The 10738-nt window shown below is 37.5% G+C and overlaps 1 protein-coding gene across 4 annotated transcripts; it reads right to left on the bottom strand.

The window, feature by feature from the left end:
- Positions 1–3956: 3956 nt before the first annotated feature.
- Positions 3957–10734, bottom strand: LOC133515933 (cleavage stimulation factor subunit 2 tau variant). 4 transcript variants are annotated; one of them, XM_061848577.1, is made up of 12 exons: positions 10620–10734; positions 10413–10534; positions 10072–10340; positions 9748–9873; positions 8412–8519; positions 7044–7140; positions 6582–6641; positions 6145–6271; positions 5741–5770; positions 5085–5179; positions 4552–4631; positions 3957–4314 (listed from the first exon to the last, which is right to left on the bottom strand). In XM_061848577.1, the coding sequence occupies exons 2-12, from the start codon at positions 10474–10476 to the stop codon at positions 4192–4194; spliced, it is 1179 nt and encodes a 392-aa protein (XP_061704561.1). In that variant the 5' UTR covers positions 10477–10534; positions 10620–10734; the 3' UTR covers positions 3957–4191. The 4 variants fall into 4 exon arrangements, with proteins under 4 accessions (XP_061704561.1, XP_061704560.1, XP_061704562.1 ...); XM_061848576.1 differs by having other exon boundaries at positions 10648–10734; XM_061848578.1 differs by having other exon boundaries at positions 10624–10725.
- Positions 10735–10738: the final 4 nt, after the last annotated feature.

The raw sequence follows: 10738 nt of genomic DNA, 5'->3' as shown, positions 1-10738 counted from the left end.
CTTGATGTGCATTATTTTCTATTTAAATTCTATTTTAATTATTTGTATTGTTTTTGCATTGAGGTGTGCAATATATCAAATTTCTCATATTTTAATTAATTGAAGAAAATAGTAAATAACGAAAACTAACAATATAAAAAGTTTAATGGTAAATGTTTCAATTAATTAAAATATGAGAAATTTGATATTCAAGTCGTATAAACCAATAGATTAACGGTGTTGAACTGTTAGGCAAGACCTAGTTTCTTCAAACGCCGTTATTAAATCTCTGCAAATGATAGATAAAATGTTCATGTCTGAAATTAATCATCTGCTGATAGTAGATTTTTTAACCAAAAGATGAACGTAACTTTTTTTTATCTCACACGGTTATTTTAAGATTTGTTTTCGTTGGTTCATCTACTACTGGTTCAAAACATGAATGAAGATAATGACTAAGTTCAACTTTTAACTTTTATTCCTAAAAAATAACACTAAAAAATTCAGTTCACTTACCCAAATCATTACCAACTGTTTTATTAGTTCATGTTTTAGGAAGTAGAAAGTAATCTATAAGATGAACGTCATTACTTTACTTCTTTTTATTTTTATGAATATTGCTTTATTTAGGCAATTGAAACCATTAGTTTCTATGAAAAGTTGTCTTTTGAATACTGTAAGACCGTTGTATATTATTTATTTGTTACATTCTTATACCGGAGGATATCAGTTATATTGGTTCAACTATAGAACAAAATTGTTCATAATTAGGGCACTTTATTCATCTTGTGGGCAAATTTGCCTATTGTGGCACTTATTTAGTTTATAAAAATACTGAATAATGATATCGGAGTCGTTAAATCTCAACTTGATTCATATAAAAAAATTAAAGTTATTGGAAAGTTAAAGTTGCGGTAGTCGCCTAGTTGTTCAACTATTGGTGCCACTACCCTATTATGTCCATTGAAACTTTAGTACAAAACTATGATATAACATACCTACCTAAGGATCTGTTTAGGAGATTAAAAATGACTTCGACTGAATGTTGGAATAAACTCAAAAAACAGGATATTCCCCTTTACTCTTTCGTTTACTTATATTTTTTTTAAATTCTATAGTGCAGTATCTACAGTACATATGTGGAACAAAATCCATCAAACGGGACAGCCAAGGGTTTAGTTTAGGGACGTTTCCAAAAAGGTTTTTGGAATTGTTTCCGGAAAAAAGTTACCTTTTTTCACTCCAGCTGTGAACCGTTGAAGGGCTACTAGTCAAATGATGACAAAGCACCATCCCGAATATTAGATTGTATTTCAAACTGATATGAAAATGATAAAAACATCACGTACGGACGATAATAAATAATCAATTGACCTATAACACCATAACACCTATGTTACCTTATCTTGCAATTTTGTTGAATAATTATTGTTTTATTAGGTATATTAGTAATCAGAATCATTGTATTGCCTTTTTAACCGACTTCAAGATTTCAAAAGAGGTTATCAATTCGGTTGTGTTTTTTTTTTCTTTTTTTTTAAATGTTTGTTACTCCATAACTCCGTCATTTCTGAACCGATTTTGTTTTTTTTTTTTTTGAATATATATTATATATATACAGATTGGTCCCGTTTTTGTCAAAACTCAGTTCTGATGATGGGATCCATGAGGAATCGTGGGAACTCTTCAAATGTGAAAGGCATACATATAGTGATTTTTGTATTTTCTGTAACAAGTCAAGCATTTACATTTAAAAAAGTGACATTTGATGAAGTGGAACTGCTGATGATGATCAGAATGGAACTCTTCAACGACGCATAGTACACGTTTGGCGAATTCTCCTCTTCGCTGTGTTTGTTAAGTAAATTAAATTTTCAAAACAATTTTTTGTCAGGTTCGAGTTCTGACGAGTGAGTCCATGAGGAATCGAGGGAACTCTTCAAATATGAAAGGCATACATATAGTGATTTTTGTATTTTCTTTGACAAATCAAGCATTTACATTTAAAAAAGTGACATTTGATGAAGTGGAACTGCTGATGATGATCAGAATGGAACTCTTCAACGACGCATAGTACACGTTTGGCGATTTCTCCTCTTCGCTGTGTTTGTTAAGTAAATTAGATTTTCAAGACAAATTTTTGTCAAGTTCGAGTTCTGACGATGGGAACTCCTCAAATGTTAAAGGCATATATATAGTGATTAGTATTTTCATTAACAAATCAAGTATTTACATTTGTAGAAGTGACATTTGATGAAGTGGAATTGCTGATGATGAACAGAACGGAACTTTTCAATGATGCATAGTTCACGTTTGGCAATTTGTTCTCTTTGCCAAGCAGTTAGGTTTTCAAGGCACATTTTTATATTTCTATCCTATTTAGTTTTTTTAATAATTATCTGGTTCTTTATTTCATGCATGGTTTGAAATAATTTATCTTAAATACAGTCGAATACCCTATTGCGGGTAGGTATCTTACCAGTCAACCATAGGGTAAATCTGAAATGTGTCAAGGTGGGTGCAGTGGCAAAAAAAAACATGTTACCTCCTTTTCTACATAATTACTATAATTAGGCGTAGGATGCTGTCTTTTTAATTTCATTGTATGAAATCTCAAATCAACAATAATCGCTCTTTCACCGGTCTCCCTCAATGAAGTCGGTTTTTTTTTCTTAAAAATTATATCTTATAAAATGTCAATTGGGGGCTAGACCTATTTATAGTACGAGTATATGATGGTAGTCAAAATCATGTTTGTATCATGATATAGGTAGGTACATGTTTTACTTTTACCCGACCTGACAATGTTTACATGGCTGGTTTTTGCATGGGCATCGCCAGAGGGGGGGGGGGGCAGGAGAATAAAATTTCTAAGTATACCTATGCCCCTCCCCCTACCCTTGGGCATATGAACTGCAACCAAGTCGTTTTGTATGATTAATTAATATCATTGGTATTTTATTCATTTGTTTGGGCACGCTCGGTAACCTTAAAAGGTTTTTATTTTTATTTTAAGGCAGTTTTGTAAATTTTAACCCCCGAAACAAAAAGAGGGGTGTTATGTATATGTTTGACGCCAATATATGTCTGTCTGTGACATCGTAGCTTTCCAACGGACGGACCAGTTTCGATGCGGTATTTTTTACGTCAGCTCTTTTGAAAAATGATGTCAAGCATTTTTGGCATAAAATGATTTCTTTTTGAGAGTTAACGTAGAGTCAGACCAAGCTATGTTGGCAGCGATTTTGATAGCTCAGCCGGTGCAAGTGTAAAGTAAACGTCATAACTTCATTGAAGTTTGACACTTCCACTAGGGGTTTTTTAAACATCAGTAACTTAATAATCTGGTTCGATTTTTTTACTGTATACACTACAACCTAGGTTTGAACCAGGGTTGCCAACCGTCCCGTTTCTGGAGCACTAAGAGTATGCGTCCCCCAAAGAGCCCGCGATGGACGCCGATTGTCCCGTTTTCAGGCTAGACTAGAATATAAACACTGAAACCAACGTTCAGTTGTAAATTAGAGTATTTGAGAACGCGTGATTTTATTTTAATTGCAATATACCGCGACGCGAATAACCTACGAGAACATCGTGTGCTCACACTGCTCACTCGCTCGCACGGCACTACCCTGCCTCCTGTTTAGAAAGTTAGCCTGGTTTAATTTTCATACCTTTCGGTGCATTGACGGCCAATATACCTTACCTAGTTAAGCAGAGTGAAGGCGTCCCGAATTTTATACCCTAGTCTCGCAATTTGTCACACACGCAAGACTCGTTCTTTATCAATTCATGTAGGTGTTTAAATGGCACGTTTTATTGACCTTACCTATGCATTGTGGTGTAGGTATTAAGATTAATAGGGTGAAACAGATCAAGGACATTAAATCTTATAAAATTCAATGATAAACACCTTGAAAAATATTTATTCAGGTATTGATAAGGTGGCCTAAGGTGACTGTGAAAATAAAAACAAATTAATCTTGAAGTCTTTATTTATAATACGTGTCTGCATGTGCTTCACGGTCTCTCGAATGAGCTAAGTAGAATTATACATTGGCTACGCAGCTGTTTTCTTATTGCTAGTTATTTTTATTACGAATAAAAACTTATACCTATGTTAAGAAATAATAATCCTCTAAAGTACAAAATTCGATTTCATTTTGTCCTTTGAAAAGGATATCGGGACAAAGGAGGGTATTGACGGAATTATTAGCGTTGCTGCGTACTCTTCGCGATTTGCTCTTTGAGCATGAGAATGCTCGCGCGTTGCTCGGGCGGCAGCAGTGCGATCTGCTCGTCCGATAGCTGCAATACCTGCATTATGAGCGCCGCCTGCAAAAAGAAACCGTTAAGGATATACAACAGTTGACACATTTGTAAACCTTATTGCAACGAAATAAGGTTCACTTTTAGTTAATTCGTCATCGCATCAAAAATTTTCGGGGGTCTCTGAACAATTTGAACAAAAAAAAAATACAAATTAATAAACAAAAAAAGTGACTATACAATTTCAGACAGATCAAATCTGAACCTTATGAGCATAGGAATAAATAAGATATTAAAGTGCACCTTTTCTTGGTCGGACGCTCCGGAAGGAATTCCCTGTATGGTTCTAGCCTGTGCGACGCTCGGCATTCCTGGCGGCATTTCTGTGACAAAATAAATAATCATGGTATAAGTGTCGCGTAGAGGGAGGAATGAAACGAATGACAGGTGAATAAAGTTTGAATCCCTTTCTATGTCCAGGTTTACTCGTTAGCGAAAATAGCGAACGCTCACCTACGAAACTTTTACCGAGCCGCAAAATTACAGTTACAAAATGAATATTACTTGATTTATTTTGAAAAAAAAAAGCAACTTTAACGTCAGTCAGAAGATATGGCATTTATCTATAAATATCAATAGGAATCAGATATACATATGCGTATGCGATCAATATAAAGCCCGACCAAAAATATATGATTACTGTTGACAGTTCGTTTAGTATGATAAATTTTGTTTCAATGAAATTCCGCAATATGGCGCGTGCTCATATATCTGGTCCAGGCTTTAATTTTATGTCTTACTTCCTTGTATAACACTCTTCTATTGATTATACTCACGCTGCGGCATCTTGGGCTGCGTGCGGGGGTCGGCGTTCCTCACGCGCGGGTCCGAGTTGAAGCCGCTCGCCAGGCGCGGGTCGCGGGGGTACGCGCTGGGAAACAAGATTCGTTAGGCTGGCTAGTTATATTTGCACGGTCAGCGGCAGAAGTAGTTACGATTACGATTGTTAAATTAGCTATAGACTGTTCTTATATTGTGTTTACACATTCGCGCAAGGGGTGGGGTTAGTGAAGAACGCATTGTTCGACGTTCGACATCACCTCGCTATTTATCTTGCACTAGTGCGAGATACGAAGAAAAAGCGAGCTCGGGCGCACAAACTACGCAAACTGCACGTCTGTTATCTGCATTAATTTTCACACTTATGACAAATATGTAAACAGTAATTCGTGAAGGAATATCAAGCGCGAATGTGTAACGTGTAAAAATGACCAATTTTTTTTACTTCTGGAGCTGACTGTACAAAAGATACACGTTTGTGTGTTTAAAAATAACGTAAAAGCGAACGTATTAGCGTAAAAGTAAACTGACGCCACTTAACTTAAAAAATAAACGATTGTAGAAAATTTTATGGCTATTCAAAACAATATTACCTATTTGAAATAAAATTGGATAGTCCTCTACTAAAAGTCTAATTTTAAGAAGAACTTACATTTCTTGTGTTTCCACAAGGGGAGCACCACTTGGGACAGAAATATTCACTGTAAGATTTATTGTTCAAATATTTATTTTAGTTGTTGTTGAACGTACATGTTAAAACGAATTGTTACAATACGTATTTCACAAAATATATATTAATTTTAAACCAACAGACAAGAAGTGTGTACTTGTGCTGCTATGGGGCGAGGCATGGGCGGCAGACTACCCTTGTCCTGGTTGAGGAATCATGTACGTATGCCCGCCATCATTGCAGTGAAGTAAGCACTAGCAGTTTGGAGCGAACCCATATAACAAACCCGACAACCCAGGTCAGACGGTCCTGGCGGAGGCCGACTTTGGACGAGGAGAGCCGACCCCAAATAACGGGAAGTGGCAAGGAAGGAGGGAAGTATGTACCTGTCCGGCATGGGCGGCGGCACGGGGTGCGGCATGGGCGGCAGGCTGCGCATGTCCTGGTCGAGCACCGGCGCCGCCGCGCGCGCGCCGCGCAGGTCGATGTCCGCCATCGCTGCCGGCGGACGCGCTGGACAACCACGCAGTAAATAATAGGACTACACACTATTGTCTGTGACGTATTAGCCGTCAAACTTTTGAGTTAAAAAAAAATAGCATATAACCGATTTGCAAAACCAAAGTGATTCCATAAGTGTACCGTGAACAAAGTTTTGTACGGAACACTCATTATGTTGGAGATGAATTTAATTTTTTGTTTTCGCAGCTACGAGTAACATAGCCCGAACACCTGTAATGTTACATGCTTGAAAAAAACTGCTCAATACTGTTGTCTTTTATTTAAGTAATATAATTGTATGTCGTATGTAAATTTTACTTACGGTTGTATTGGTTAGACGGCGGCGGTACTGGATTAGCCAGCAACGGCTGTGGTTGTGGGTCTGTGAAAGAGTAATCAATATTGTTCATACATGCAGACTTGCGTCAATTATAATTCCATCGTATAATATTATCGTGAATAAAGTAAGTGTAATATCAAATCGAGAGATATATATACCCTTTACAAAACCTGTAGAACCAGAAGGTATGCTCCTTTTCTGAAGTGCCGTACAATGTTTGATCATTTACCTTCCAGGGTATGAGGACACCGTGACCAGTCAACAGCAAGCGGCGCAGTGGTAGAAAGCAGTTGTGGCATCATATCAGACAATTCTTAACGCAAGCGGTAGGCAAGGTTTCTACTTAAACTTAAAGCTTGCTTGGCGTGTATCACGTCAGTCAATTTAACAGCCTAGTATACTACAAACTGTAGCATTTAGTAAAAGTAGAATGAAAGCATTTACTTGGAGGTGCCATGTTGGGTATGTAAGGGTTCGGCAGTGGCACCTTGTCGCCAGGGTGGATGACGGGAGGCACGGGGTTGCTTGGATGAAGCATGCTCTGAAACAATTTGATCAGTACTATCAGTAGTGTAACAGTAGGTTGCGGATAGAGTTGTGCGTGCACGTTCACTGAAAAGATCGCTCCAAACTAATACAATTTCACATGTGTACTAGTATGGTCTTTTAGTACATTTAGTACAGTATTACACTGAGAAAAACTGAGCACAATAATGTAAAATAATGGTGTATGAGGACGTTTCTTAAAGTGCTGTAATTCAAAATTTGTTATCTACGGAGTGACGGATATGTGCTGTCTTGCTCATATAAGCCGAGAACCGTTCGGTCGTCTTCGCAAGTGCTCGGTGTTAGTTCGGTAGGATCATTCCCTTCGCTTTACTGCCAGTGTCACTCTTCGCTCTCTTTCCGTTTCGCGTGTAGTGTACTAAAATGTACTAATAGCAGAATCATTCGGGAATAGTTTAGTCTAGTACAGCTGAGGGAATTGTGTCTTTTTGACTTTAGTACATGTACTAAACAAGCCTAGTAGCGGACTTAAAATCTATCTGTTCAGTGACAAACCCAGGTGAAACAGTATCACTGGTGGTCTAAAACGCCGTTTCCATTGGAGATGTGCGAGGAATGTGTGTGTTAAGAACTAATAGAATATTGTCCACTGGAGCCTCGCTGAGCTGGGTAAGTATAGGTAAATGCAGTGATTTTATTGGTTTTCAACAAACACATCCCTCGCTACGCATTCTCGCACATCTCTGGTGGAAACGGAGCCTAAGAAGCGACACGAGTCAGATCGAGATACCGCATACTACTACTACATATATACTATCGTACGCAGTATCATCAAAGAGAATTGAAATAGAGGTAAATTTAATGCCATCTAATAAATCAAAGCGATCGAAACGATCTTACCGGGCATCAGCTAAAGGTTGTGGCGCCAACAACCTTTAGCCGATGCCCGGTTAGATTATGGCGCAATTTTTTGATATTTAACAACTAACACATATAAGTGAAAGAATGAGGATCACAGTCAAATGGCGTTCTAAAAATTTTAATCTTGTGTCGAATGATGGTAGTAAATTTACTGTGGCTACAAAGTTTTCTTTGACAATCCACCTCTATTTCAAGTTCTCTTTGGTATCATATACCTACCAGATTTATAGTATAGTTTATAACAGTTAACAGGAGATCAATGGCCTAAACTACTGAATTGATTGCAAGGCTCCAAGAGACGGGTCTTTGCTGGGCCCTTATCTTTCTCCAAGCAAGGCCCCAAAAGACTGACTTGCCTTGAGCTCCTTTAAATTACATACTTACAACAGCAGTGGCCGGGTCTACAATCCTCATGATGACCTGGGCTTGCAGTAATGCATATGCTAACTGCGGGTTCTGCAGTAACATATTTCTTGCCTCTGTTGGATTATTCTGAAAAAAATATTGAAGAAATGATTATTTATTCATTATTAGTTAACACGAAAATTTCATTTGTTTTGTACAGAATGGTAGTACTAACTTACGTTTTTATTTAAAAGTTTTCATTAAGTCCCATTTTACTTAAAAATAGGGCAGCACTTAGGGCATTAAGTTATATTTATATTAAAGGACATCCTGACACAAATTGACTAAGCCCCACAGTAAGCTCAAGAAGGCTTGTGTTGTGGTTACTGACAACAATATACAAATACTGAAATACAAAGAAAACAACAAACAACCATGACTCAGGAACAAGCATCTATGCTCATCACACAAATAAATGCCCTTACTGGCATTCGCACCCAGGACCATCGGCTTCATAAGCAGGGTCACTAGCAGGGATTGGAACCGGTTTTTTGCATAAACTTAGAAATAATATCCGAATATATATTGGTTTATTTTATACCCCAAATATAGTTCTGTGATACCAAATGTTGAGGACTCAGTTGTGTTTTTAGATTAGATTGCCTAATTAGAAATGAAATAATTAACAAAGAACGAAAAAATACCACTTTCGTTCCCATACAAAAAATACCTGTTTCCAATCCCTGGTCACCAGCCTCTAGGCCAGACCGACTGTCAAAGTCGAAGTTATATGGATTCTATTTCTATTTAAGGGCTCTTTCCCACTGAACATCTAGTTTTTTGTAGGTAAGGTTTACTGGTTTATGATACATTTATTATAAAAGTCATTTCATTGTAAGTTAATTAGATGTAGAATATAAATTCATTTAAACGTATTATACATGCTAATATAGTAACAGTAACATGAGCATTTTGTTTGAGGGATACTGCACGCAAACTACTAAAACGGACTCCTGCAGAAAACCATACCCGCAAGATACTGGATGTTCAGTAGGAAAGCCTTAAGCGTGTACTTAAGGCCTATACACTCTGGGAAGGCATGGCAGAGGATTTAATTTTTTAGCAAACAACATTCAATACAATATAAATTCCAATGTTATAAATAGATGCTGTGTCATCAAAAGGGATTTCTTGGCACTGCATTGAAGACTGCCCTCAGGGATCCCTCCTTAGCAGAATGTTTTGGTACTGCTGTTTGGCCACTGGATTGCCATAGTATCTAAGCAGCTAGTGTGCACTGACCGGGGGCAAAATCATTTGTCATTCTGTCCCAGTGTGCATAGGTCTTTAAGAGGAAGGATGAGGAAGTGCTCACCTGGACACAAAGTTTCATCTGCTTCATCAGCTCAAACATCTGCTCCGGTGGCAGTGTTGCCACAGCCTTACTGATGGCTTCTGGAGCTTTCTCTGGTTCCACAGCCTCTCCATAGGGATTCTCTACCTAAACAGAATAGAACACTGATTTTAGAAAAAGTGATGTTTGCTTGAAATCATTCCAGATTATGAAATACACCCTCACACTAATAGAACAAATAAATTATTTATGTAATCTGTAGGAAATCCTCAAAAATATGAATATTTATGTGTGTTCATAACAAAAACATGCCCCTAATAGGTTTGACCAATATTAAAGACTTACCTGGGGACCTTGCATCAGGGCTTGCATTTCCATCCTGGATTTCTCCGTACACGCATTATCTACCCTCAAGGAACGGCCACCAATCTCATAGCCGTTAAGATTCCGCATGGCACTGAGGGCAGTCTCCTGATCTTTATACTCACAAAACCCATAGCCCTTAGGCTTTCCTGTCTCTCTGTCAAACACCAGTTTGAATGACAGCACTGGTCCAACCTCGCTGAATATATCTTTTAATTTTTCCTCCGTTGCTTCATATGGTATATTACCAACTATAAATTAAAAACAGTGAATTATTGTTCGATTCCAAACGTTCAAATGAAATTATTCCAACAGGTACGTACCAAAAACAGATCTCATGGATTTATCCATGATACTCTGTTCCTCCTTTTCTTTGCTTTTGTCCATTTTTGCTGATTTACGTTTATATAGAACTTAATTGATGGCGTCCTTTTCTCTAGATAACCTGAAATGTAGTATAAACAAAATGCACTGTTGTTGGCAGCCAAAAACGCATGCATTTAATAAGTGGTCAATGTTAAAATATATACTTGCAAACTAATACGTCTGGAAACTAACTTTGAATTCACGATAGTTGTAAAAATCTTAGTTTTCTCCGGCTTATATGCTGGCTTCAATCAAACAACAGTGACATGACAACAGTCAGTGT

Source organism: Cydia pomonella, chromosome 3, assembly GCF_033807575.1.
Source record: "Cydia pomonella isolate Wapato2018A chromosome 3, ilCydPomo1, whole genome shotgun sequence".
NCBI classification, from domain to species: Eukaryota; Metazoa; Arthropoda; class Insecta; order Lepidoptera; family Tortricidae; genus Cydia; species Cydia pomonella.
Note: the sequence above shows the minus strand (reverse complement) of the source record. Positions and strands in the feature narration are given on the sequence as shown.

Excerpts from the sequence above, each read along its gene's own strand:
- LOC133515933 (XM_061848577.1), bottom strand. The coding sequence starts at position 10,476 with ATGGACAAAAGCAAAGAAAAGGAGGAACAGAGTATCATGGATAAATCC. Across the intron at positions 6,642-7,043 it reads ACCCAACATGGCACCTCCAA|ACCCACAACCACAGCCGTTG; the intron begins GTAAATGCTTTC and ends ACTCTTTCACAG. Across the intron at positions 4,315-4,551 it reads GAGCGTCCGACCAAGAAAAG|GCGGCGCTCATAATGCAGGT; the intron begins GTGCACTTTAAT and ends TTCTTTTTGCAG.